Source organism: Rhodnius prolixus, unplaced genomic scaffold (genome assembly GCF_049639745.1).
Source record: "Rhodnius prolixus isolate KJV_2025 unplaced genomic scaffold, Rpr scaffold_6, whole genome shotgun sequence".
Taxonomy (NCBI): Eukaryota; Metazoa; Arthropoda; class Insecta; order Hemiptera; family Reduviidae; genus Rhodnius; species Rhodnius prolixus.
The window spans coordinates 39544154-39569074 of record NW_027411634.1 but is presented as its reverse complement, the minus strand read 5'-3'; the positions used below and the strand labels follow the sequence as shown (position 1 = coordinate 39569074).

At 38.5% G+C, this 24921-nt stretch overlaps 3 protein-coding genes across 3 annotated transcripts in view; 1 reads left to right on the top strand and 2 right to left on the bottom strand.

Annotated features, from left to right (window-relative positions):
• LOC141460392 (spondin-2-like) overlaps positions 1-24921 on the top strand; it is a 437381-nt gene that overhangs the window by 300366 nt on the left and 112094 nt on the right. The gene's annotated exons all lie outside the window — the stretch shown is intronic.
• LOC141460391 (ATP-dependent DNA helicase pif1-like) lies at positions 3177-5170 on the bottom strand. Its single transcript, XM_074140322.1, has one exon. The coding sequence runs from the start codon at positions 5078-5080 to the stop codon at positions 3458-3460; it is 1623 nt and encodes a 540-aa protein (XP_073996423.1). The 5' UTR covers positions 5081-5170; the 3' UTR covers positions 3177-3457.
• Positions 5088-8029, bottom strand: LOC141460313 (uncharacterized). Its single transcript, XM_074140203.1, has 3 exons — positions 6904-8029; positions 5154-6819; positions 5088-5112 (listed from the first exon to the last, which is right to left on the bottom strand). Exons 1-3 carry the CDS (start codon positions 8027-8029, stop codon positions 5088-5090), a joined length of 2817 nt encoding a protein of 938 aa, XP_073996304.1.

The following is a 24921-nucleotide window of genomic DNA, read 5'->3' as shown; positions in this document are numbered from 1 at the left end:
ACGATTCAAAGCCCTGGATCTACTTTCTATTAATCTGATTCCAGCGTTTAGTACGTACTAAAACAGAGAGAAACAGGCGCGTATGTACGGCAAATTACCGCTTGATGAGGTTCATCTCAGCGTAGCGAGGAGAACACAGAGCAGTCTACTACCGCTTGGATTTCAGAGGAGGTAAATGTTATAATAATTACATATTTCCGGTATTGCTGGTGGGAAGGGAGGTGTCTTAATGAGAAAGTACCAGCCACGCTGTTTAAAACTCCTACTTCCTGTTGGCAGCAGGAAGTGGCAGAGTACCCTTGGAGTGGCTGTTAGCCGGAAGTACCATTGCCATTTCCCCACACAACGTAATGACTCGCCCACCTGCTGCTGGTTCCAGCAGCACCTTAATGGTCGTCCAGAGGCGCACTTTCATCACGCATATTTCACATTAATATTGATGAAATCTTAGCAACAATCAGATTAACTTGGAAAATTATCTAACCCTCTTTTCATATTTTCACTTTAATGGAAAGTGAAAAACTGTGTTAACTTTCTCTTTTAATTAAAGCAACTAATTTTTTTTTCTTTTCTCAGTAGGAGTCAACTAATCAAAGAATATTTTGATGAACTTACATTCTTTCACTACTACTAGCAAGCAAAGTACCAAAATCAAGTATTTTTATTTTGAAGTCCCCCCTGAACCCTGAAAAAATGTTCCCTAAAATGTGAGTAAATTATCTAAAAAAAAAAAGGCTACTTTTGGTAATAAACTTTGAAATAACCCACTAATAATAAAGTACCTCTACTGAGTTCTTAAGTTCTATATTATTCAAAAGCTTTTTAAACACCAATAAAAATTAAATCTGACGTGTACTTAATATTTTTTGAAGCAGAAAACTTTTTTTTTATGAAGTTTTCATGAATACAGAAATAAAAAGTTCTTAAAGAAAAAAAAAACAACTTAACTTCAACATTTCAACAAGACTAAGTAATACTGTCCGTCAAGTTGCTGAATACTTGCAAAAAAAAAAAGTAATTACAAACTTCCGATTCCCTAAACCATTTACAAGCCTTCGTGCGGAAGTTAACGGAACTTATATTACGTATAACAACTAAATTATTCTATTTCCTTAACAAAACCCTTAACAGTTTGAAAAGTTAATCAAGAGGGGGTTGGATAAACCACAAAAGGTACACATCAGCAAGTACCCTAAAAAATTTTTTTCCATCATTCAGCTACTAATTTCAGCCATCTAGAAACGCACAAAAAGCTTTATTCAAATTTAATAGCAATAATATCATTACGCCATTATCAAGTAATAAAATCAATAAAATCTGTCGAGTAGGAAACGAGATATTTAGAGTTAAATTTTGGTTTCGTTTGAAACAGTGAAATCTTTAACTTCAAATATCTCGATAACTACTCGATAGATTTTGTTTACATTTTACCTGAATATGGAGAATAGTTTTGTCTACAATTGTATAAGATTTCGTAAAAATCTGTCGAGTAGGAAACGAGATATTTAGAGTTAAATTTTAGATTCCTTAGTAACAGTGAAATCGTTAACTTCAAATATCTCGTAAACTACTCGATAGATTTTGTTTACATTTTACTTGTACATGGAGAATAGTTTTGTCTACAATTGTATAAAATTTCGTAAAAATCTGTCGAGTAGGAAACGAGATATTTAGAGTTAAATTTTGGTTTCGTTTGAAACAGTAAAATCTTTAACTTCAAATATCTCGAAAACTACTCGATAGATTTTGTTTACATTTTACCTGAATATGGAGAATAGTTTTGTCTACAATTGTATAAAATTTCGTAAAAATCTGTCGAGTAGGAAACTAGATATTTAGAGTTAAATTTTGGTTTCGTTTGAAACAGTAAAATCTTTAACTTTAAATATCTCGAAAACTACTCGATAGATTTTGTTTTACCTGAGTTACATTTTACGTGAATATGGAGAATAGTTTTGTCTACAATTGTATAAAATTTCGTAAAAATCTGTCGAGTAGGAAACGAGATATTTAGAGTTAAATTTTAGATTCCTTAGTAACAGTGAAATCGTTAACTTCAAATATCTCGTAAACTACTCGATAGATTTTGTTTACATTTTACTTGTATATGGAGACTATTATTGTCTACAATTGTATACAATTTCGTAAAAATCTGTCGAGTAGGAAACGAGATATTTAGAGTTAAATTTTAGATTCCTTAGTAACAGTGAAATCGTTAACTTCAAATATCTCGTAAACTACTCGATAGATTTTGTTTATATTTTACTTGTATATGGAGACTATTATTGTCTACAATTGTATAAAATTTCGTAAAAATCTGTCGAGTAGGAAACTAGATATTTAGAGTTAAATTTTGGTTTCGTTTGAAACAGTAAAATCTTTAACTTTAAATATCTCGAAAACTACTCGATAGATTTTGTTTTACCTGAGTTACATTTTACCTGAATATGGAGAATAGTTTTGTCTACAATTGTATAAAATTTCATAAAAATCTGTCGAGTAGGAAACGAGATATTTAGAGTTAAATTTTAGATTCCTTAGTAACAGTGAAATCGTTAACTTCAAATATCTCGTAAACTACTCGATAGATTTTGTTTACATTTTACTTGTATATGGGGACTATTATTGTCTATAATTGTATACAATTTCGTAAAAATCTATCGAGTAGGGAACGAGATATTTAGAGTTAAATTTTAGATTCCTTAGTAACAGTGAAATCGTTAACTTCAAATATCTCGTAAACTACTCGATAGATTTTGTTTACATTTTACTTGTATATGGAGACTATTATTGTCTATAATTGTATACAATTTCGTAAAAGTCTATCGAGTAGGAAACGAGATATTTAGAGTTAAATTTTAGATTCCTTAGTAACAGTGAAATCGTTAACTTCAAATATCTCGTAAACTACTCGATAGATTTTGTTTACATTTTACTTGTATACTAGCTGACCCGGCCACGCGTTGCTGTGGCTAAAGTTTTTGTTATATTACATTATAGTAAACAATCTAGGAGGAACAATAAGAGAAATCAGTCACGGAGTCCACTATGCTTTTTCACACAGATGGTGTTTGTAAAAAAATATGGTGATCTCCTTATTTGACTTTCTACTACTATAACCCTTTAGTACAATGAAATTATTTACGAACAAAGACGAAAATGTTGATGTTGGTATACAAATTCATTGGATTGAGATTTGAAGGGGAAGTACGTTGAACACAATTAATTAAAATGTTCTTACACTTGATATTAAGCAGAAATCAATAGGTACAAAATAAAAATTTATCAGATTTATTATTTCCATTTAATTTTATAACAAATATAAGTATATTACAGTATAATACAGTAAATAACATGTGACGCTTAAACTCATGAATGAGGTAGGCAAGGCAGACAGTCTTAAACTTTTAAACATTAATATCTATTTTTTTGAATTATAAATACTTTCAATTTCAATTTAATTTAACACCAATCGGTGCACAATGTTTTTGGTTAACCTGTCTTTAGCTAAGACAAATAGATTCGACGGTTTCCCAACACGTGAACACGCAACATATAGTTGCCCATGAGAAAAACATGGGTTTTCCAAATCTAAACCACAAATGGACATTGTTTGACCTTGAGATTTATTTATAGACATGGCGAAAGCTAAACGAATTGGAAACTGTAGCCTTTTGAAGGGTATGGTAGAATCTGATGGTATCATCGGAATACGTGGCAGCAGGACCACTTTTCCTTTAAACTTCCCAGCCAAAATGGTTGCTTCAAGAATGTTTCCGGTGATCTTTTTGATGACCAAACGCGTACCGTTACATAATTGAGGTGGATTCAAATTACGGAGGAGAATAATAGGGGAACCAATCTTTAATCGAAGATTATGTGGTGGCATTCCAGGGATATCTAATGAATTTAAAAATTCAATCGGAAAATTTACACTTTCATTTTCATCAACAACAGTATCGATTGATTTAAAAGACATCAGATCGCCTGGTAACAACTGTTGTATCTGGAAGTTAATTTCGTCAACATCAACGTTTTTGGCTGCCAAAATCGCCCGTTGACTAAGCCATTCATGATTCAAATAATTATTCTGTATATCCGGGAAAATACTCTGAATCAATTCATTTTTATCTTGAACAACAGTGCAAAAATTGTCTGGTAGTTTAATGCATTGCGTATTTGGTTGCAGTTCTATTTTACCGTTCCCAATATCTAGTAGTTGTTCGGAAAATATTTGTGCTGATGGATCATTTTGCAATTGTACTCGCATATTTATGGTCAATCGAAGTGTTTCAACACTTCGCCATAAGAATGATTGTTTCAAACATGCATTAATCTCATCCGCGAAAGTAGAGCGAGGTATAACCGGTAAGGTCTGCCGGAAGTCACCAGACAAAAGTAAGATAGCACCACCGAAAAGTTTATTATTGCTGTTTAAATCTTGCATAGTTCTGTTTAATGCTTCAAGTGAATATTTGTGTGCCATTGTGCACTCATCCCAAATTATTATAGAACTCTTCCGCAACACTGCAGCTATTCCACTATTCTTTTTGATGTTACACATTGCATCTGGTTTATTGTGAACGTCCAATGGCAGCTTGAATGTTGAATGTGCTGTTCGCCCACCATCCAGTAAAGTAGCCGCAATGCCTGACGATGCTACTGCTAATGCGATTTTTTGTTGCGACCGTATTTTGGCAAGAATCAACGATATTAAAAATGTCTTACCGGTTCCACCGGGTGCATCCAAGAAAAAAAAACCGCCTTGTTCAGCAGCAACAGCCAGCATAATCCGATCATAAATAATTTTTTGTTCTGCTGTCAGTAATGGTTCACTGTTCATGATAATTGTTGCTAAACTTCCATGGTCATATTGGTTTTCTCGTTGTAAATCGGTATTGACTAAGTCGGTGGCTGGACGATTAGGTGATGGCATACCATAATGATTAAGTGGTAAATTTGAAATAAGAACACATAAATCCTCGATCAAGACCAATGCTTCATTGTACATCTCTGGTGTATAATCTATGTTTTGGCATTGATTTGTTTGTCTAATTCGGTGCAAGATGTCTTCTGTCATATAATTTTTATATTTTTCCCACAAAGTTTGTGCTTGCGAGGGATAACATGTCGTCAAAATAATTGCAAATAACTGACGAATGTTATTCGGTGTTGATGTCATCGCAGCATCAGCAAGCGTTAAGTCCCAATGGTTATCGTCTTCTAGCAATTGCAGTTCACGACATGCATCCTGGTATGTATTGAATACTCGACCATTAACTGTTCGTAAAAATTCAAAAGACGTTGGTCCGGGAACATTCACCAATAACAAACGTAAATAGAAGCACTCACGTTGCTTTGGATGTACCGTGTAAAGTCTCCCCAATGTCTTAGCTTTGAATATGCCTGTAATGGAAGGATGTGGTTTTCCTTGTTTCCGTGGCTCCCATTTTTTACTGGATTTGTTCCATGTGAAATAACGTGGAACATCACCAAACACCAATGTCTTCGCGAATTGGCCAAAAACATCAGGTTTTTGACACAATGTAAAAAATTCAGTTAGAGTCGTTTTCGGAGCTTCGAACGCTCTTTGGAGAACATTTGCTTCAGTGAAGTATACACGTTGACCGTTTTCAAGATGTATTGCCAGATGTTGGACAGCAGGATCTCTTTCGTGGATGGGAAAGCTGAGAATATGCCAAATAGCTTCATTGCTGCTAATGTATCTGCCCATTTGGTATCGTGCTATTTCGTCATTTTTATTTATGTTTTGTACTTCAAATATGGCCAAATCACTGCCTTTGTTTACATATTTACAAATATACTTAATTGATTTAACAGAACTGCAAAGCTCAACATTGATATGAGCTTTGTAAGTTTTTGAAAGTAGTGGTGAGTATGGTACCACCCACTGATTATCAAACTCAACTTGATTTGGAAAGTTCGGCAGTCGCATTGTAAATGTGTGGCCACCATTCTCAGTACTTCTGCGGCGATACATTGGATAACCATCAATATCCGTGATCGTGTCATTCGTATGCGGCTTTGGGAAGTTTTTTTTACATTTTCCATTTTCCATGCACGGTGACGTCATGTTGAAAGCACCGCATGGCCCATGGATCATGTGTTTGGTGACAATATCAAATAATTCTTGATCAATTAATGGGTCTGGAATTTCGGCTGAAATTATTTGATCGATTTCTTCAGGACGGATTCTATCTTTAAGCCAAACCAAAATGTGGGCATGAGGCAAACCTCGCTTTTGCCACTCTATCGTATACAGCCAACAACGTGTGATACCAAAAATTGAATATTTAACAATAAAATCAATTAAAGATTTCAATTTTTGTTTAAACACACGTGCAGTTAAATCATGACGATGAATGGCTTGTTGTCCTGGCAATAGTAAAGTTTGTATCTCTTCCCAATTCGGATTACATGTGAATGTAATAAATAAATCCGGTCGGCCGTAATGACGTACGTAAGTCATCGCATCTTGTATGTATTCCTGCATGTTCCGTGGACTGCCGATGTAGCTTGAAGGTAAAATGAAAGCATTACCGATGTCATTGGGATTTAAATTTCCATCGATGTTTCCAGCAACAGCATCTCGTAAGTGAATATATTCTTCCGATCGTAGTTTTGCCTGGTTGAATCGAAGGAATCGCAAGCGTTCGCTTTCGACCTTAGCATACATATCAACAATGTATTGATGGAACAGCTGACGATATCGAAGGATATAATTGTCTTGATGTTGTCTAACCATTATTCGGTGTGCGTAGTAGTTCATTGAGCTAACTTTATTATTTCTGTAATCACCTAAAAAAATAAAAAATAAAATGCAATACGAAATTAAAATCTATACATACAGTAAGAAAGTAAATAGATAATTGTCAAATTTACCGGTATTTGGATCATACTGTTTGATATTAAGGTGATATTCATCTTGTCCTTGCCAAAATATCAATGGATATTGTAGTGCGTCATATGAACGGTGTAGATCCGAAATCGTACTGACAGTGTTGTCTCGCCGTGTAATTTTTATAGATCTTTTGTCAACTGGATCACCAACCATGATAACAGCAACCTCATCAACAGTTGGAGCGTTGAATCTACCAGCATGTTCACCTAATGGTACTTTGTCGGCTTTTATGACGATTTGATAATTGTCATTTTGCAGTCGTGGCGAAACTCTTTTGATCAATTGAATTAGTTGATTGTGATCTTCTAAAAAATTTTCCAATAATATCACAATTGCTCTTTCCTCTGCTTGTTCAATAAAATTATACAGGCACCGAGTCGTCACGCGCTCTTCACAATCGCCCATAAAATAAATTTGAAGAAATTTCGGATTGTTATCAGGCATTGGCATCAGTGATCCGATTTTATGGTACACCTGGCCTTGAATTTTGAATGTAGTTTCAAAATTACGTCCATCGGATGCACGATCGCAAATTTTAGTTGCCCCAAATGACGTCATTTGGAAGCAAGAATTAAATTTGCGTATCTTACGCAAAAATAATTTGGAATCATCTGAATTGCCAGTAAGAAGGGATAATAAAGGCTCCGGCGGAGCGGGTAGAGGTGACAGCACAACTTTTCCTGATGCGCAGCACATGCCGGCTGCTTCATTCCGAAATTTCAATGCCTGGCAATATTGACATGCTTTATCCATTCCACCGATAGCAATTTTTGAATGCGCTGAGTAGTTAATATCTGGTGCATATTCAAAGGCAAGCCGAACGAATGATGCACGTGGTAATGAGCGGCTGATCCGTTGCCTTTGTCGATCTAGTACTCGTACTGTAGCTATGTTTCGTTCTCGTGCCGCTCTTGTTCTCGTAATATTCTGTTGCAGACGTTCGTCACGCTGTTCTTGAGATTCTTGTGCACGACTTTCTGCAGTCCTGATTCTTTGAGCTGCATTTCTTGTTTCGATTTGTTCTGCCAACTGATGGGCTCTTTTAATACGTTTGCGTCGTGACCCTTTGCTGCTCGCGTTGTTGAGGTTAGATTTTTTCGGTGGCATTTGACTGAAAATAATAATTTAATCGTTTAAATATTAGAAAGAGGAACTGAAAAACATGTTATCATAGCACATTGAAATAATAAGTGCAAAATAATTTTCAATGGAGGTTAAATAAAAATAATATAAAAATTTTTGTACAATTATTGAAAAAGTGTGGGGGAGCTTTGTGCCATTTTCTCATTGATATATTAATTAACTTTTATAAAACTATGTGATATTACTTACATGTATAAATTGAAATTATTGTTCCTGTGCTCCTACTGTGGCTATGTCTCGTTCTCCTGCTGCTCTTGTTCTTATGATATTCTCTTGAAGACGTTCGTTACACTGTTCTTGAGATTCTTGTGCATGACCTTCTGCTGTCCTGATTCTTTGAGCTGGATTTCTTGATTCAATTTGTTCTGCCAACTGATGGGCTCTTTTAATACGTAAATTATAGAGTTTAAATAATAATTTCAATAAGAATTGAAATACTAATTTAATCGTTTAAATATAAGAAAAAAAATCTGAAAAACTTGTTATCATAGCACATTGAAATAATAAGTGCTAAATATTTTTTAATAGAGGTTAAATAAAAACAATAAAAAAAAATATTTGTACAACTATTGGAAAAGTGTAGGAGATTGTGTATCATTTTTGCATTGACATTTTAATTAAATTTTATAATTATGTGATAATACTTACATACATATATTCAAATTAAATTATAAAGTTTTGATCAATGAAGCACAAATAAGTAAAAAACAGGATTAATTTCACTGTATTATCTTCATTATAATATGAATTCAATTTACACTTCAGTCTAAGTAACACGTGGCCGGCTATGCTAACACCAAAACTTTAAAAAGTGGAAATAATTGAATTATACGGTATTTCGTTCACTACAAAATAAATTTAATTAATTTTATAGCGTCAACAACACGTGGTAATTATGCTGTTAAAATGTAGCTTATATGACACATGCCGGGTCAGCTGATATGTTATGTCAAATAATAACAGACAAATAATTAGCAATAAATTAAAATTGCGACTATAATTTGATCTATAACTATATAATTTGATCTATGCGACTATAACTATCCTATCTCTCAAGTTGGATCGAACTGCACATGGTGTGCGAATTTTATTATAATCGGTTAAGTGGTTTAGGAGTCCATTGAGGACAAACATTGTGACACGAGATTTATATATATTAAGATGGAGACTATTATTGTCTATAATTGTATACAATTTCGTAAAAATCTATCGAGTAGGAAACGAGATATTTAGAGTTAAATTTTGGTTTCTTTTTAAACAGTGAAATCTTTAACTTCAAATATCTCGAAAACTACTTGATAGATTTTGTCTATATACAAAGGGGCCTCACATACATGTGGCTAACTCCTCTCCCATTTGATGTACAGCGTCGTGACCCCCAGTAGGCACATCTACATAAAATTCCAATTCGAATGACACGTCACTAATCAGTTAAAGATGGCAGCCGGTAACTGGCCAGGCTGATCAGCTGTTAAATTAAGGTTATCTATGCAGTGTGACCAACTGTTTTTTTTTTTAATTTATTTTCATTCATAGCCTACAAAAAAAAAAATGTAATTAGTGAAGATATAATTAACGAATTCGGGATTTTATTTCATCGACTTATTTTTGAAGTCAACATTAAAAAAATCAAAGATTTAATTTTCTCATAATCTATTGAATCAACGTTGTTGCAAAAAAATTGCATATATGTTATAAAGAAGGATTATCCTACTATTTTAAGAAAAAATATATAACAATTTTAATTATAAAACAAGCTCTCCGTCCACCATTTAATATTGATCAAATTGGTTTAAAAAATTTTAAGTATTGAATACTTTTTTAAGTTTTCCTCTGAGTGTTTCTTTTCAATTTTCTTTTTGTTCATCATTCAGAGATTTGTCGTCGATACTGTGGGCAGAAATTACATAGAATTCGAGATTTCCTATTTTATTTCGTTAATTTGTTTACTAATTAGCTTTTTCAACAAACTGTGAGGTTTTTGTTTTTCCAAAAGCAATTTTCTCTCTTTTTTTTTCTTTAAAGAAAATCCTCTTCATTTTATTTTTATTTTTAAAAAATTCCAGGAAAATTGCTTCTTTTATGTTAATGTTCGTTTTTTTCATTGATGAAAAACTAAACGCTAAATTAGTGTCCTCTTATAAAAAAAAAATAAATAAATAAAGCTAAGCTTTAGAAAATGAATTTATCTCATTGAAAATTTATCTAGAAACTTGGAAAAGCTCTTTTCATTTCTGATTAAGCAAAAGTCTAATTAAGCAATGTCTGTAATTAAAATTTTCTTAGAAAATATCTGTGAATCTCTCTCTTTTATTATATAACCCCTTCTAAATGGAAAAGTCTTTGACGTGTAACGCTTACGCAACCTCCTAATAATTTTAATAATTATAATTTATAAATTTTCTAATTTAAAATTGTTATTTTGGTAAATTGTTTTGTTACAGTTACAAAGCCAGCCTCGTTAGGGTAAAGCAAATGTTTGCTAGGGTATATATATTGCACCCTTGTCTTGTCCAACTTAATATACAGGGTGTTCAGCATAAGACTACGGTAATTTCGGGAGGCGATTCTGGGCATCATTTGCAACAAAAAATTCCATATAAACTATGGCTCGATTCGGCTCCGTTTTATAGATATTTTTAATTTTATGTTTTTTCAAGGTGTTACTACTTTTTAGCAAAAAGATGTCTATATTTCTCAAACTATTAAAGCTACAGCTATTTTAATAAGCTCATTAGAAAGAAGGTTAAATTTCCTTTTAAATAAGCTAATTTGTATTCCAAAATAATAATATTAAGTATTTTACTTTGTGGCCCAAACATAAGAAATAGAAAGTTTCTATTTTATTCAAAAACTTTGACTTCATTTTTCTCAAAAACTTTTTATAAGAAAAAACCGTGGACTATTCAGGTAAAACATCTACATACGATCACCTTTCGAACGGTATACAATAATTGGGGTTATGTTAAAAATTGACGCAGAAATCTGTTATTAATTGCAAAAAAGTAGGCCTCAAAACAGTGACGGCATTAAGAAAGCAATTCACCTACCATAAGAATATAACTGATCAGAATCATTAGATCAGAAATTAGCTTATTTAAAAGGAAATTTAACCTTCTTTCTAATGAGCTTATTAAAATAGCTGTAGCTTTAATAGTTTGAGAAATATAGACAGCTTTTTGCTAAAAAATAGTAGTACCTTCAAAAAACATAAAATTAAAAATATCTATAAAACGGAGCCGAATCGAGCCATAGTTTATATGGAATTTTTTGTTGCAAATGATGCCCAGAATCGCCTCCCGAAGTTACCGTAGTCTTATGCTGAACACCCTGTATATAGTTTCTAAGGTTAGCTTTGTTTAAAGCTAAAAAGGTGAGTTTTCCCCTTTGAAATGCTTTAAAGTGAGTTTTCTCAGAAAAGTAAAAGATTTTTAGGAGTTCATTAAGTGTACGGAGCTTAAATATAATTGTATGAACCGTTTGCGGGAAAATTAAAGAAAAAAAAAATACTGGAAAGCTCTTCAGAAAATTGGCTTTTAGCTGCGACTAAAACCTGGTTACAGATTTTCCGAGTGGCATCTAAATAAAATATGAAAATGTTGAACTAATTTTACGGAATATTCTGGTTACAAGTTGTGCTCATAAGTGTGCACATAGATCCAAAGGGGTCACAGTGGAGTAGCGCCTTGTGGCCGCCCTAATCTAATCTATTTTATACTCGAACCCACCAACCAACAAGCTTGTAACCTTCCTTTAAGAAGAATTTCATTTTTTGCAAGATACTGGAAAAGGAGTCGTGTGAAAAACACATGATAACTGAAAGGTTAAAGGTACAGAGCGGGGGGGGGGAAACATGAATGGGCCGGCTAGCTAGCAGCTGACCCTTTCAGGTTAAGGGTCACTTCTATTTTTGAAAGTTCACCTCATAGTGAAGAGTTGTTTTTCATATGTCAGCTGTCCAGTTTCGTCTACCCAGAGTAATCGAATCTTGTCAGCCGTTTAGCAACGAACTGACATAAGCTTTAAGAGCTGTTAATAGCAGGGAGTATATCTGGAACAGCTGCAAGGTTGTCACTGCGGAAGTGGATTCGGAAATACGTGCAGATCAATGTTGGATCATCGTCATGAAAGTAAATAATATTTAAGATAAGTAAAAAAAACACCTCTAACTCTGGATGTTGTTAGGGGTGTGTGTCTAGCTGTTTGGGTAATAGAGATACTGGCAACAAGTACAATCTCGTAGATCCGGCGGGCGGTAGGTACCCAAAGAGGAGTGGGTGGATACTGGTATTCTGGAGATAGCGGCTAGTAAATTAATGCAAAGTGGTAGTGCCAAGAGATAGGCCTTCTTACCAGATTTGCATACACTCAGGGTACAGGTGGTACTTTAGCACGCAGTACTCCTGCTCAGGCACACTTCTATTTCTTCCTTCTCTATTTCTATTGGCTGGCTGGATTTTTCTTGGAAGAAATAATGAATTTAAAGACAGAATTGTGCAAAATTGAGTATTATTATTTAACAATTTAACAATAACAATACCGTGGGTATTGCTCCACGAATATGCATAATGCATTTTTCCCCCTGTATAAAAAAAATTATATTATTATTTTTTTTTTTAAGCGCATCAACAGCTGAGGTTATTAGCGCTCGGAGCTTTTTTCAGTGCACTGCCGGCCTCCGGACAGTGTTCTCTCGTTACAGACAACACTGTCCATCACCGGACAGTGAGCTGTAAGAAGCTCCTAGGAAGAGAAAATCTAAGGGTCAGCTGCTGGATTCGAACCCGGGACCACGTCCACAAAGAGTTTCTATCTCAAGGTCAAACGGTCAATCAACACTTTTACCGAGAGGTTCTTGAAAAACATCGAAAAAGGGTCAAGACCAAACATTAAGAACAATTTGGGTGTTGCATCACGATAATGCTCCTTGTCACACAGTAATTTCAATAAACCAGAGTTTTTGGCCAGTAAAAACATTCCTGTGGCTCCTCAGCCTCCTTATTCGCCTGACTTCGAATCCTTGTGACTTTTTTTCTCTTCCCGAAGTTGACAAAATCACCTCAAGGGAACTCATTTTAGGACAGTCGGAAAACATTCAAACGGCTGTAACCGACCAGCTGAAGGCTATTCCAGTTCGAGCACTGCTATGAGGAGTGGAAGAAACGTCTCCAGCGCTGAGTGGCTTATTTTGAAGGTGACAATATACTCGTAGAATTGTAATTCTTTTTGAATAAAAAATTTTAAAAAAATCAGTCTCATTACTTAATTTACAGACCTCGTACACCGGAAATAGACTATCAAAGAAAACACTAAATCCGTTCACAGAATGCCATGAAAATGATTTTCCTTGGTATCAGGTATTAGGGTATAATTCACCAACATATAAGTAACATTTCCACCAAGTCTAGGAAAAACCGTAAAAGAAATTTCCTTCTAAAAGACAAATTCTGTGGAATGTGAAAAAAAACAGTTAAGCGGTGGAATTTAGTTTTAGAAAAAAGAACCCACAGTGTGCGGAATTAAAATCAGACAGTGACGTGTACACCGTCGAACGCAGGGGGGCAAAACAACCAAAAAGTTTACAATAGTCGTAATAGTTACTGCAATCTCTGGGGCTTACAGATTACAGAGTATTCTATGCTCATTCAAAAAATTATTATTATTATTATTATTATTATTATTGGCTTTATGAGAGGAGGGCGGAAGGTAACAGGGAAGCTGTGTCCAGGGAGGAGCGCACCCAAACCGTCCTGGAATGGCAGGCTGCCTGGGTCGAGGAACCGCGTGGCCGATGGACCGCCAGGCTCATCAAAGATATAGGCATCTGGACGGGGCGGACGTTCGGAGAAGTGGACTTCTACCTTACCCAACTCTTGAGTGGGCATGGCCTTTTTAGAGCATACCTCAAGAGGATGGGTAAGGAGAGTCAAGAAGATTGCATATATTGTCCAGAAGTGAGAGACGACGCCTACCACACCTTTTTTGTGTGTGAAAGGTGGGGTCGCCTCCGAAGAGATTTGGAGTCGATGGTCAGGCGGTTGACTCCTGAGGTGTTGGTGGAGGCGATGCTCTCTTGCAGAACTAATTGGTCGCTAGTGGCTGGTTTTGCAAGAGAAGTACTCGTCTCCAAAAAAAGAGACATGGAATACCATTTCGGCAGGGTCCCCTAAGTAGGGGCAGGATTGAGGCCTAGCCTGATGTAATGCTGACATCACAGTGAATCCAGGCTAGGTCCGGCAGTAGGGGGGGTGTTTTAGCCGGTAGGCCGCGAGGGAGTCCGGCACAGCGTGCGTAAGTAGCATTTCACCCCCTCTTAAAAAATAAAAAAAAAAAATTATTATTATTATTATTATTATTATTATTATTATTATTATTATTATTATTATTATTATTATTATTATTATTATTATTATTATTATTATTATTATTATTATTATTATTATTATTATTATTATTATTATTATTATTATTATTATTATTATTATTATTATTATTATTATTATTATTATTATTATTATTATTATTATTATTATTATTATTATTATTATTATTATTATTATTATTATTATCAAGTGGATTGACGTGTTGCACGCTCTAGAAAACAATTTTCGTGTCCCGAAATACCTTCTGCGTGTCTTGAGTGATTATCTGTGCAATCGGATAATCATTTATCAGACTGCTAACGGGCCAAGATCCTCGGCGGTAACAGCGGGCGCGGCGCAGGGCTCAATATTGGGCCCTGATTAATGGAACGTGGCCTACGACAGTCTACTCAGACAAGATATGCCTGAGGAGACTGTGTTAGTGGGCTACGCAGATGATGTCGCGGCGCTAATTGCTGCTCGTGACACGGATAAAGCTCAGCTGAAGCTGAATCGAGTGATGCGGGTGGTAAATAGGTGGATGGCCGAACATGGTCTTTCTCTGGCGTTGGCCAAAACGGAGGTTGTTGTTCTAACGAAGAAAAGGATCCCGACCGACATCTCATGGTTTGTTGGTGAGGAGGAGGTGATCTCTGGGAACTCCGTGAAATACCTGGGATTGACGGTAGACAAGAGGTTGAGCTTTGGTTTGCACGTCCAACAGGCTGCGAACAAGGCTGCGAAAAATGTTGCACTGCTGGGGAGGCTGATGGCCAACGTAGGTGGCCCGCGGGCAAGCACCCGGCGAGTACTGATGAGCGTCATCCACTCCACACTCCTTTATGGGGCGGAGGTGTGGGCGGACGCTCTAAATAAAGCGGCGTATAGAAAAAGGCTAGCCATGGTGCAGAGGCTCGGTGCACTGCGAATAGCCTCGGCATACCGCACTGTATCCGAGCCTGCAATTATGGTAATTGCTGGGGTCATCCCTATTGCCCTCTTAGCTGGAGAGCGTAAGAGGCTATATGAAAGGAGGAAGGAAATGAATAGAGAAGCCATGTCCAGGGAGGAGCGTTCCCGTACCGTGCTGGAATGGCAGGCTGCTTGGGATGAGGAGCCGCGTGGCCGGTGGACCGCCAGGCTTATCAGAGATATTAGTGTCTGGATAAGCCGGTCTAGCGGAGAAGTGGACTTCTACCTTACCCAACTCTTGAGTGGGCATGGCCTTTTCAGAGCATACCTCAAGAGGATGGGTAAGGAGGCAGAAGAAGATTGTTTATATTGTCCTGAAACGAGAGACGACGCCTGCCATACCTTTTTTGTATGTGAAAGGTGGGGTCGCCCAAGAAGAGATTTGGAGCATATAATCGGGCGGTTGACTCCAGAGACGTTGGTGGAGGCGATGCTCTCTTGCAGAACTAATTGGTCGCTAGTGGCTGGTTTTGCAAGAGAAGTACTCGTCTCCAAAAAAAGGGAAATGGAACACCATTTGAGCAGGGTCCCCTGAGTAGGGGCAGGACTGAGGCCTAGCCTGATGTAATGCTGACATCACAGCGAATCCAGGCTAGGCCTGGCAGTAGGGGGGGGGGGTGTTTTAGCCGGTAGGCCGCGAGGGAGTCCGACACAATGTGCGTAAATTGCATTTCACCCCCTCTTTAAAAAAAAAAAAAAAAAAAAAAAAATTATTATTATCAATAGAGGTAAAGATGCAGTTCTGTCGGAGAGCGGCTCTCCCGAGGACATTGTTAATACTACTATGTGTCTTGTACGACAAGCGTGTGATGACTCTATGCCGCGAAGAGCAAAACTCAGAAGAAGGAAGACTGCAGTATATTGGTGGACGGAAGAGATCGCTGAGCTTAGAAGGAAGTGTCTGCGATTAAGACGTATTGTCACAAGAGCTAGGAGACGGAATAGGGACGTAGAGATGGAACACTCCCAGTTTAGTCAGGCAAGACGAGCACTCAAGAATGCCATTTTCAGGAGCAAGCAGCTCAAATGGGAAGACCTGAAACGGGATGTAGATAATGACCCGTGGGGATTGGGATACAAGATTGTGATGCGCAAACTAGGATCCCAGTCGCCAACACCCAAGATGGACGCGAGGGAGATGGGCAAAATAGTGTCTACACTTTTCCCGACCCATCCGCTGAGAAGCCGAGAGCAGTATTCTCCCCCATCGGAGGATGTGCCGCTGTTCACGGAAGAAGAATTGAATCAGGCAGCTGGTTCTCTCCAGAACAAGAAGGCCCCGGGGCCTGATGGTATTCCCTCGGAGGTACTAAAAGTAATTACCCGATCATGTCCTCAGTTGTTGTTGAACATGTACAACCGCTGTCTTGAAGTTGGAATCTTTCCAAAAATATGGAAAATACAGCGGCTGGTTTTAATTAGCAAAGGGAAGGGCGTTCCGAATTCCCCATCAGCTTACAGACCTCTGTGCATGCTGGATACAGCGGGGAAACTGTTAGAACGTCTTCTTAAGCCACGGTTGTCTGCGGCAATCCAAGAGGCTGGTGATCTGTCTGAAAGACAGTACGGCTTCAGACGAGGTCGGTCTACCATTGGGGCTGTACAAGAAGTGGTGAGAACTTTCCATCTGGCACAGCAGGGAAACCACTACTCCAGAAGAATAGTGTTACTGGCCACATTAGATGTCCGAAACGCGTTTAATTCAGCGAAGTGGTCAGATATATTGAGAGCCCTGGAGACAGTTTTTAGAATACCGCCTTACCTTCTCCGCATGGTACAGAGCTACCTTTCGGACAGGCAGCTGAAGTATGAAACTGCAGACGGGCTGCGTAGCAAAGAGATCACGGGAGGAGCTGCTCAGGGGTCTATCTTGGGGCCGGATCTGTGGAACGTTTCTTACGATGGTATCCTGCGTATGGAGATGCCGGAAAGTTCTTTCGTGGTAGGATATGCTGATGACATCGCTGCCGTTATTGTCGCACGTGATACTGAGGATGCTCAGATTAGGCTGAATCAAGTAATGAGGCGCGCGACCTCTTGGCTGAGGGACCACGGTCTAAGTTTGGCATCAGAAAAGACAGAAATAGTCTTACTCACAAGGCGACGTATCCCCACGAGAGTGCATGTTTGCGTAGCTGACGAGACGATTGTCACCAGCAGCGCGGTAAAGTATCTGGGGATTCGCCTGGATACTAAACTCTCGTTTTGGGAGCAGATCAGGCACTCTTCGAAGAAAGCCGCGAGGGTGACATCAGCTCTGAGTGGGCTTATGTCAAACGTTAGGGGACCGACGTCAAGTAAACGCCGACTTCTGATGTCGGTAACGAACGCCATACTTCTGTACGGGTGTGAAGTTTGGGCTGACGCTCTTAAGAAGGAAAAGTACCGAAAGCAGATGGCTTCGGTACAAAGAAGAGGAGCGTTCAGGATCGCCTCATCCTACAGAACGGTCTCGGAGCCTGCGGCACTGGTGGTGGCTGGAGTGATCCCCATCGATTTGTTGGCCCAGGAACGTAAGATGGCTTACGATTTAAAGGAAGTCCTCGGAAGATCGGAGGCGAAGGTGGTGGCCAGGGATCACTCCATTCGGTCCTGGCATGAGAGGTGGCGGACGGACACCCGAGGCAGATGGACTGCACGGCTCATTGGCGATCCTTCTGAGTGGGCTGGAAGAAAGCATGGCGAGGTCGACTACTACCTCACCCAGTTTCTTACAGGGCACGGGTGTTTCACCTCGTACCTGTATAGGATGGGGAAAGTTGGAGACCCGTCATGCATCTTCAGAGACTCTAACCTCGATGACGCCCATCACACATTCTTTCTGTGTGATAGATGGGTGTCGGAGAGGGAGAGATTGGAACAGGAGATCGGAAGAATTACGCCCGAAAATATAGTGGGGATTATGCTCTCTCACAAAGACTGCTGGGACCGGGTGGTTGCCTTTGTTAAGGTGGTGTTAAGGGGAAAGAAACAGGAGCTGGACTTCCGTCTGCTCCTGTCGTAATAAAGACTAATTAAATCCGGTGGGAGCTCGTATGAGCTATTGTGAGGCACCACCTTGATGTAATGCGCAAGTGGTTCCAAGGTGGGTTTCAATGCCTCTAGGGGAGGTGGGTTTTTTAGTGGGTGAGGGTCCCACATACCGTGGGCATTTCACCCACGACGATGCATTATGCATTTTTCCCCCTCCAAAAAAAAAAAAAAAAAAAAAAAAAAAAAAAAAAAAAAAAAATTATTATTATTATTATTATTATTATTATTATTATTATTATTATTATTATTTGGAGGATTGTCTGGAATAGCGCGGATGGATTATCTTTGATTATGGGTAAAGTTAGCCTAAGGAATTTGAGGCAACATTAGCTGGAGAACAAAAGGATTCCTGGTTCGGTATGGATTTGGCGATGGAAGGATTATCAGGAAACCAGCCGGACTGCTAGAAAGATTGCTAGAAAGAGTAAAAAGAGTGAATCCTCCTTTCAAAGGCAAGATGCTGCACCATTACAAACATTAGACAATTTTCAACTACGGAAATTTTAGGCTGGAGAATTAGAAAATTTATTTAACAATTTAATTCCCAAGTGAAACTACTAATTAATTTGTAAAATTAGATACAAGTTGTGAACAGCTTATGTATGCTGTTGATGAACTGGTGGGAGATTCGATTGAACTGAACACTAGTGAATGGAGATAATGTCCCTGATACAAGAGCTGCTGAAGCTGTTAATAGATGGGTACATCCTAGCGCACTAGCACATCTATCCAGAATGACAATGGGTTAGGAGGGCACATCAGCCAGAGCCACTTGTTACAACAGGATCAGCTAGTATATCCAGCATTGAGGAGTTACATCATCTAGTTCGCCCTATTCTTGGACGGCTGTAGAGAGGAGAAATTGGGCTGCCCATCCTCAGTGACCCTTCAAATCTAAACTTGATTATAATAGGTGATCCTGAAACTCCCTATAAGTTTAGTATCTCTGGAAATTGTTTAGAGGAAAATTCTAAGCGCTTTTCACTTTACAAATTTAAACTCGATTGTTTACTCTCGTATTAAAACTTCTCGAGAAGTAAGGCAGGAAGTTGTAGTGGCAGAACAGGAAATGAGATCATAGTTTCATAGAGAGATATCCTCTGATGACAAGAGTGGGAGAAGCTCTCATCAAAAAGACTACTGCAGACATTCATGCAGACATCCCTGATGGAGTTCCGTTCTACATCATTCCCACAGATATGGTCAACTGACTTCCTTCTTGTGCTATTCAGCCTGATACACTCTTCAGCGGCTTACGCGTGGACAAGCCAACAGACTTTTTGCTCATTGTTAATATGATCCAGTATATCAGTCTGGCAGCATGCAACCAATTTTCTATGTTTCTGATTTCTAATGTAATCTCGATCTTATCAAGAGATCATAAATTTAATTTGGAGTGTGCACTATACACGACTAAATTACCTGTCTTTGAGAGTCGCTCTACATATCGGCTCTTCAACTCTTTCGCAATTGTTTACCACGTGGGGAAAAAAGAGTAAGCTATTGAACGGATATCCGTAAAAGAAATTAGTGGGAAGAGGATTCAAGATGGTTGACATCTAGGGACATTTCGTCTGTCTGGAATGAAACCTGATGTCTGGTAGTACTGGGATGGTTCCAGAAGTCTGGGATAGCGAGGACTATTTTTGTGGTTGGCTGGGAGGAATATCAGCTGTCTTCTTCTATCTGAGTTCTATGGCAATCTTTTTTCGGATTTTGGAAAAGCGGATATTGTAGTTAGCTTCTTCTTTTATTCCCTGCTTTTCTCAGAAGAAAAATAAAATATGAAAATGTTGTACTATTTTCACCGAATATTCTGGTTACAAGTTGTGCTCATAAATGGACAAACTGTTAGGTATCTCTAAAGTGTCCTTAATTGGATTGTGGCACAATAAAAGGCTTTTTTTCTGCCTTTTATGGATCTTGCACATACCTTGCTTGGTGCGTACGTACTCGAACCCTGAGGGGCTCGTGTGGCTAAGGATGTTTACAAAGTTTGAAATAAACGCGCCTAAAATGGAGGGGGGAAGTAAACACTACCACGGATTTCTCCCGCTAAAATCCTAATTGAGTTGTTGGTAAAATCCTAAGTTTTAATTTTATTATTTTGTATTGTACAGTACTCTAAATGTAATCCTCACACTTAATTCATTGAAACTTACATAGTGAAAACATAGTATGTTTTACTGTGAATAGCACACAGTACTTCTCGGGGTGGAAAAATTAAGGACTGTGAGCTTTACCCAGGAGTTGCTCTCCAGAATTAAGAGTCTGATTAAAAGGACGGGGTCTGGAGGGCGAGCTCTAAAGCTGGGGAGTCATAATAGATCCAAAGGGGTCGCAGTGGAGTAGCGCCTTGAGACCGCCCTAATCTAATCTAATCTATTCTATACTCGAACCCACAAGCTTGTAACCTTCCTTTAAGAAGAACTCCATTTTTTTTTGCAATTAAGCTCATTGAACTTAGTACTCGGAAGTAACTTCAATTAAGTTCTTATCAAGTAATGGTTACTTAAAACTTGATTTTCAAGATCATCTTTCCGGAAAGAGCTATTGGGTCATCTCTTTGATGTGCTATTCACAGTAAAACATACTATGTTTTCTGAACTACGTATGTTTCAGCGAATTAAGTGTGAGGATTACATTTAGTGTACTGTACAATACAAAAATAATGATATTAAAACTTAGGATTTTACTAACAACTCAATTAGGATTTTAGCGGGAGAAATCCGCGGTAGTGTTCAACTTCCTCGTCCCTCCATTTTAGGCGCGTTTTTTTTCAAACTTTGTAAACATTAATTGAAAAGTCTTGTTTTTCATTTTACTTTTTTATGTAACAGCCAAATTATTTTTTTTTTTGGAAGCTTATTTAAGAAAGCCCATGAAAACTCCCACCCCCCTAACGGAAAATAGATTTCTTCCCCTCCACAAAAGGAAGCAGTTTTCCACCAACAACTTAAATAACAACAAGAAAAACTTTTAGTTTATTTTTATTGTTTTCTTTTTTCTTTTTCCTTTTTTTTGTGTGTGTGGGGGGGGTTTGTTTGTCTTTGTGTGTGTGTTGTGTTTGTCATTGAGAGAGAGAGAGAGAGAGACAGAGATAGGAGAGCTGTTTGTGTTCCCGAAAGCAGTAAGGGAGAGAGAAAAAAGGAGCAAGTTCGATTGACTTGCCCACACATGGGTCCATTGAGAATCCTCCACATCCAGCTTTCCAGAGAGGAGGAGAAGGAGAAGGCCGTAAACTTGTGCCACGTGTCACACCATTAACTTGGGGTAACTGGCCGGTGTAGTCACACAGGAACGTGCAAGATTGAGGGAATTACAGAAGAGAGAGAAGAAAAACATATAAAGGGAAAGAAACCCCCCAAAAAAACTCTTACTAAATTGTAAGAGTAATAAATGAAACCCCCCACAGCTACATTGAGTGCCAAATTAATAGATTATACAAAAAGAAAAGCACCATCCTAGAACTCAAGTCTCACAAAACTACAGAGGAGGAAAGCGATAGATCGGACATCCGGGAAAGTGTAAAACTCATCCAGCATATTTTTAGAAGGAAATAAGAAAAGTTACGTCAGCTATCTAACGGTTTCAACAAAAAAAACATAAACAATCAATAAAATGCACGCTCATTGGTTAGTCCAAATTTGATCATTAAGTTTTCGCTAGACGTTTGCACAAATCAGATTTCACCAAAAATATATTGTTTAATTGAATTCTTTTTTAAAATTGAATGCGAAAATCTGCCTTGAACACTCACTTGGACTTCCGGTGTTATGATTTGAAGTGAATTTATTTGAATCAGTCAATTTTTTTACTAAATTTGAATTAGATTTTTCAATAAGCTGTCTGTTAATGTATTATTGTTCTCAACTTTACAGTTTATTGAACTATAAATATTATACTATTATCTCCTGATGAGCAAGAGGGCTTCTGCGATGAGCACAGGGTCTGGGCAAGAGCCCGCCCGGAGAGTAGCTACTGCAGATCCTGGTGTAGTTCCAGCCTCAGCCTGTTTTTTTTTAAAATTTATCTAAAGAGAGCCGGACTAATTCTATTATACAGGATAAGAACTTGTCCAAAGCTTATACAGGAGGACAATAAATAAGCTTCCATTTGATCAAGTGATGATTGCCCAGAATCGAAAGCATTTTGAACCAAACTGAGTACACGTTGGTCGGAAGGAACGAATAAAAAGATTTGGAAATGGATGGAAATATAGTTGAAAAAGTGAAAGCTTTCAAATTTCTTGGCTAGATTTTTGGAAGAGGAAGGAGAGTATGGTGCGAATAAGAATCAAGGCAGGTCAAGACAGCTGCAAGAAGAATCGCAGCTACATTCCATCTTATGGAACTACAAGATAACCTGGCGAAAAGAAAGATTTGCTTTACTACTGTCACGGAAATTCTATTATACAGATCCGAGAGATTTGGACAACCTCGGCCAATCTAATAAAGAAAATGGATGCTGTTGAGCTGGAGTAGTGGCGGAGATTTGGACAACCTCGGCCAATCTAATAAAGAAAATGGATGCTGTTGAGCTGGAGTAGTGGCGGAGATTTGGACAACCTCGGCCAATCTAATAAAGAAAATGGATGCTGTTGAGCTGGAGTAGTGGCGGAGATTTGGACAACCTCGGCCAATCTAATAAAGAAAATGGATGCTGTTGAGCTGGAGTAGTGGCGGAGATTTGGACAACCTCGGCCAATCTAATAAAGAAAATGGATGCTGTTGAGCTGGAGTAGTGGCGGAGATTTGGACAACCTCGGCCAATCTAATAAAGAAAATGGATGCTGTTGAGCTGGAGTAGTGGCGGAGATTTGGACAACCTCGGCCAATCTAATAAAGAAAATGGATGCTGTTGAGCTGGAGTAGTGGCGGAGATTTGGACAACCTCGGCCAATCTAATAAAGAAAATGGATGCTGTTGAGCTGGAGTAGTGGCGGAGATTTGGACAACCTCGGCCAATCTAATAAAGAAAATGGATGCTGTTGAGCTGGAGTAGTGGCGGAGATTTGGACAACCTCGGCCAATCTAATAAAGAAAATGGATGCTGTTGAGCTGGAGTAGTGGCGGAGATTTGGACAACCTCGGCCAATCTAATAAAGAAAATGGATGCTGTTGAGCTGGAGTAGTGGCGGAGATTTGGACAACCTCGGCCAATCTAATAAAGAAAATGGATGCTGTTGAGCTGGAGTAGTGGCGGAGATTTGGACAACCTCGGCCAATCTAATAAAGAAAATGGATGCTGTTGAGCTGGAGTAGTGGCGGAGATTTGGACAACCTCGGCCAATCTAATAAAGAAAATGGATGCTGTTGAGCTGGAGTAGTGGCGGAGATTTGGACAACCTCGGCCAATCTAATAAAGAAAATGGATGCTGTTGAGCTGGAGTAGTGGCGGAGATTTGGACAACCTCGGCCAATCTAATAAAGAAAATGGATGCTGTTGAGCTGGAGTAGTGGCGGAGATTTGGACAACCTCGGCCAATCTAATAAAGAAAATGGATGCTGTTGAGCTGGAGTAGTGGCGGAGATTTGGACAACCTCGGCCAATCTAATAAAGAAAATGGATGCTGTTGAGCTGGAGTAGTGGCGGAGATTTGGACAACCTCGGCCAATCTAATAAAGAAAATGGATGCTGTTGAGCTGGAGTAGTGGCGGAGATTTGGACAACCTCGGCCAATCTAATAAAGAAAATGGATGCTGTTGAGCTGGAGTAGTGGCGGAGATTTGGACAACCTCGGCCAATCTAATAAAGAAAATGGATGCTGTTGAGCTGGAGTAGTGGCGGAGATTTGGACAACCTCGGCCAATCTAATAAAGAAAATGGATGCTGTTGAGCTGGAGTAGTGGCGGAGATTTGGACAACCTCGGCCAATCTAATAAAGAAAATGGATGCTGTTGAGCTGGAGTAGTGGCGGAGATTTGGACAACCTCGGCCAATCTAATAAAGAAAATGGATGCTGTTGAGCTGGAGTAGTGGCGGAGATTTGGACAACCTCGGCCAATCTAATAAAGAAAATGGATGCTGTTGAGCTGGAGTAGTGGCGGAGATTTGGACAACCTCGGCCAATCTAATAAAGAAAATGGATGCTGTTGAGCTGGAGTAGTGGCGGAGATTTGGACAACCTCGGCCAATCTAATAAAGAAAATGGATGCTGTTGAGCTGGAGTAGTGGCGGAGATTTGGACAACCTCGGCCAATCTAATAAAGAAAATGGATGCTGTTGAGCTGGAGTAGTGGCGGAGATTTGGACAACCTCGGCCAATCTAATAAAGAAAATGGATGCTGTTGAGCTGGAGTAGTGGCGGAGATTTGGACAACCTCGGCCAATCTAATAAAGAAAATGGATGCTGTTGAGCTGGAGTAGTGGCGGAGATTTGGACAACCTCGGCCAATCTAATAAAGAAAATGGATGCTGTTGAGCTGGAGTAGTGGCGGAGATTTGGACAACCTCGGCCAATCTAATAAAGAAAATGGATGCTGTTGA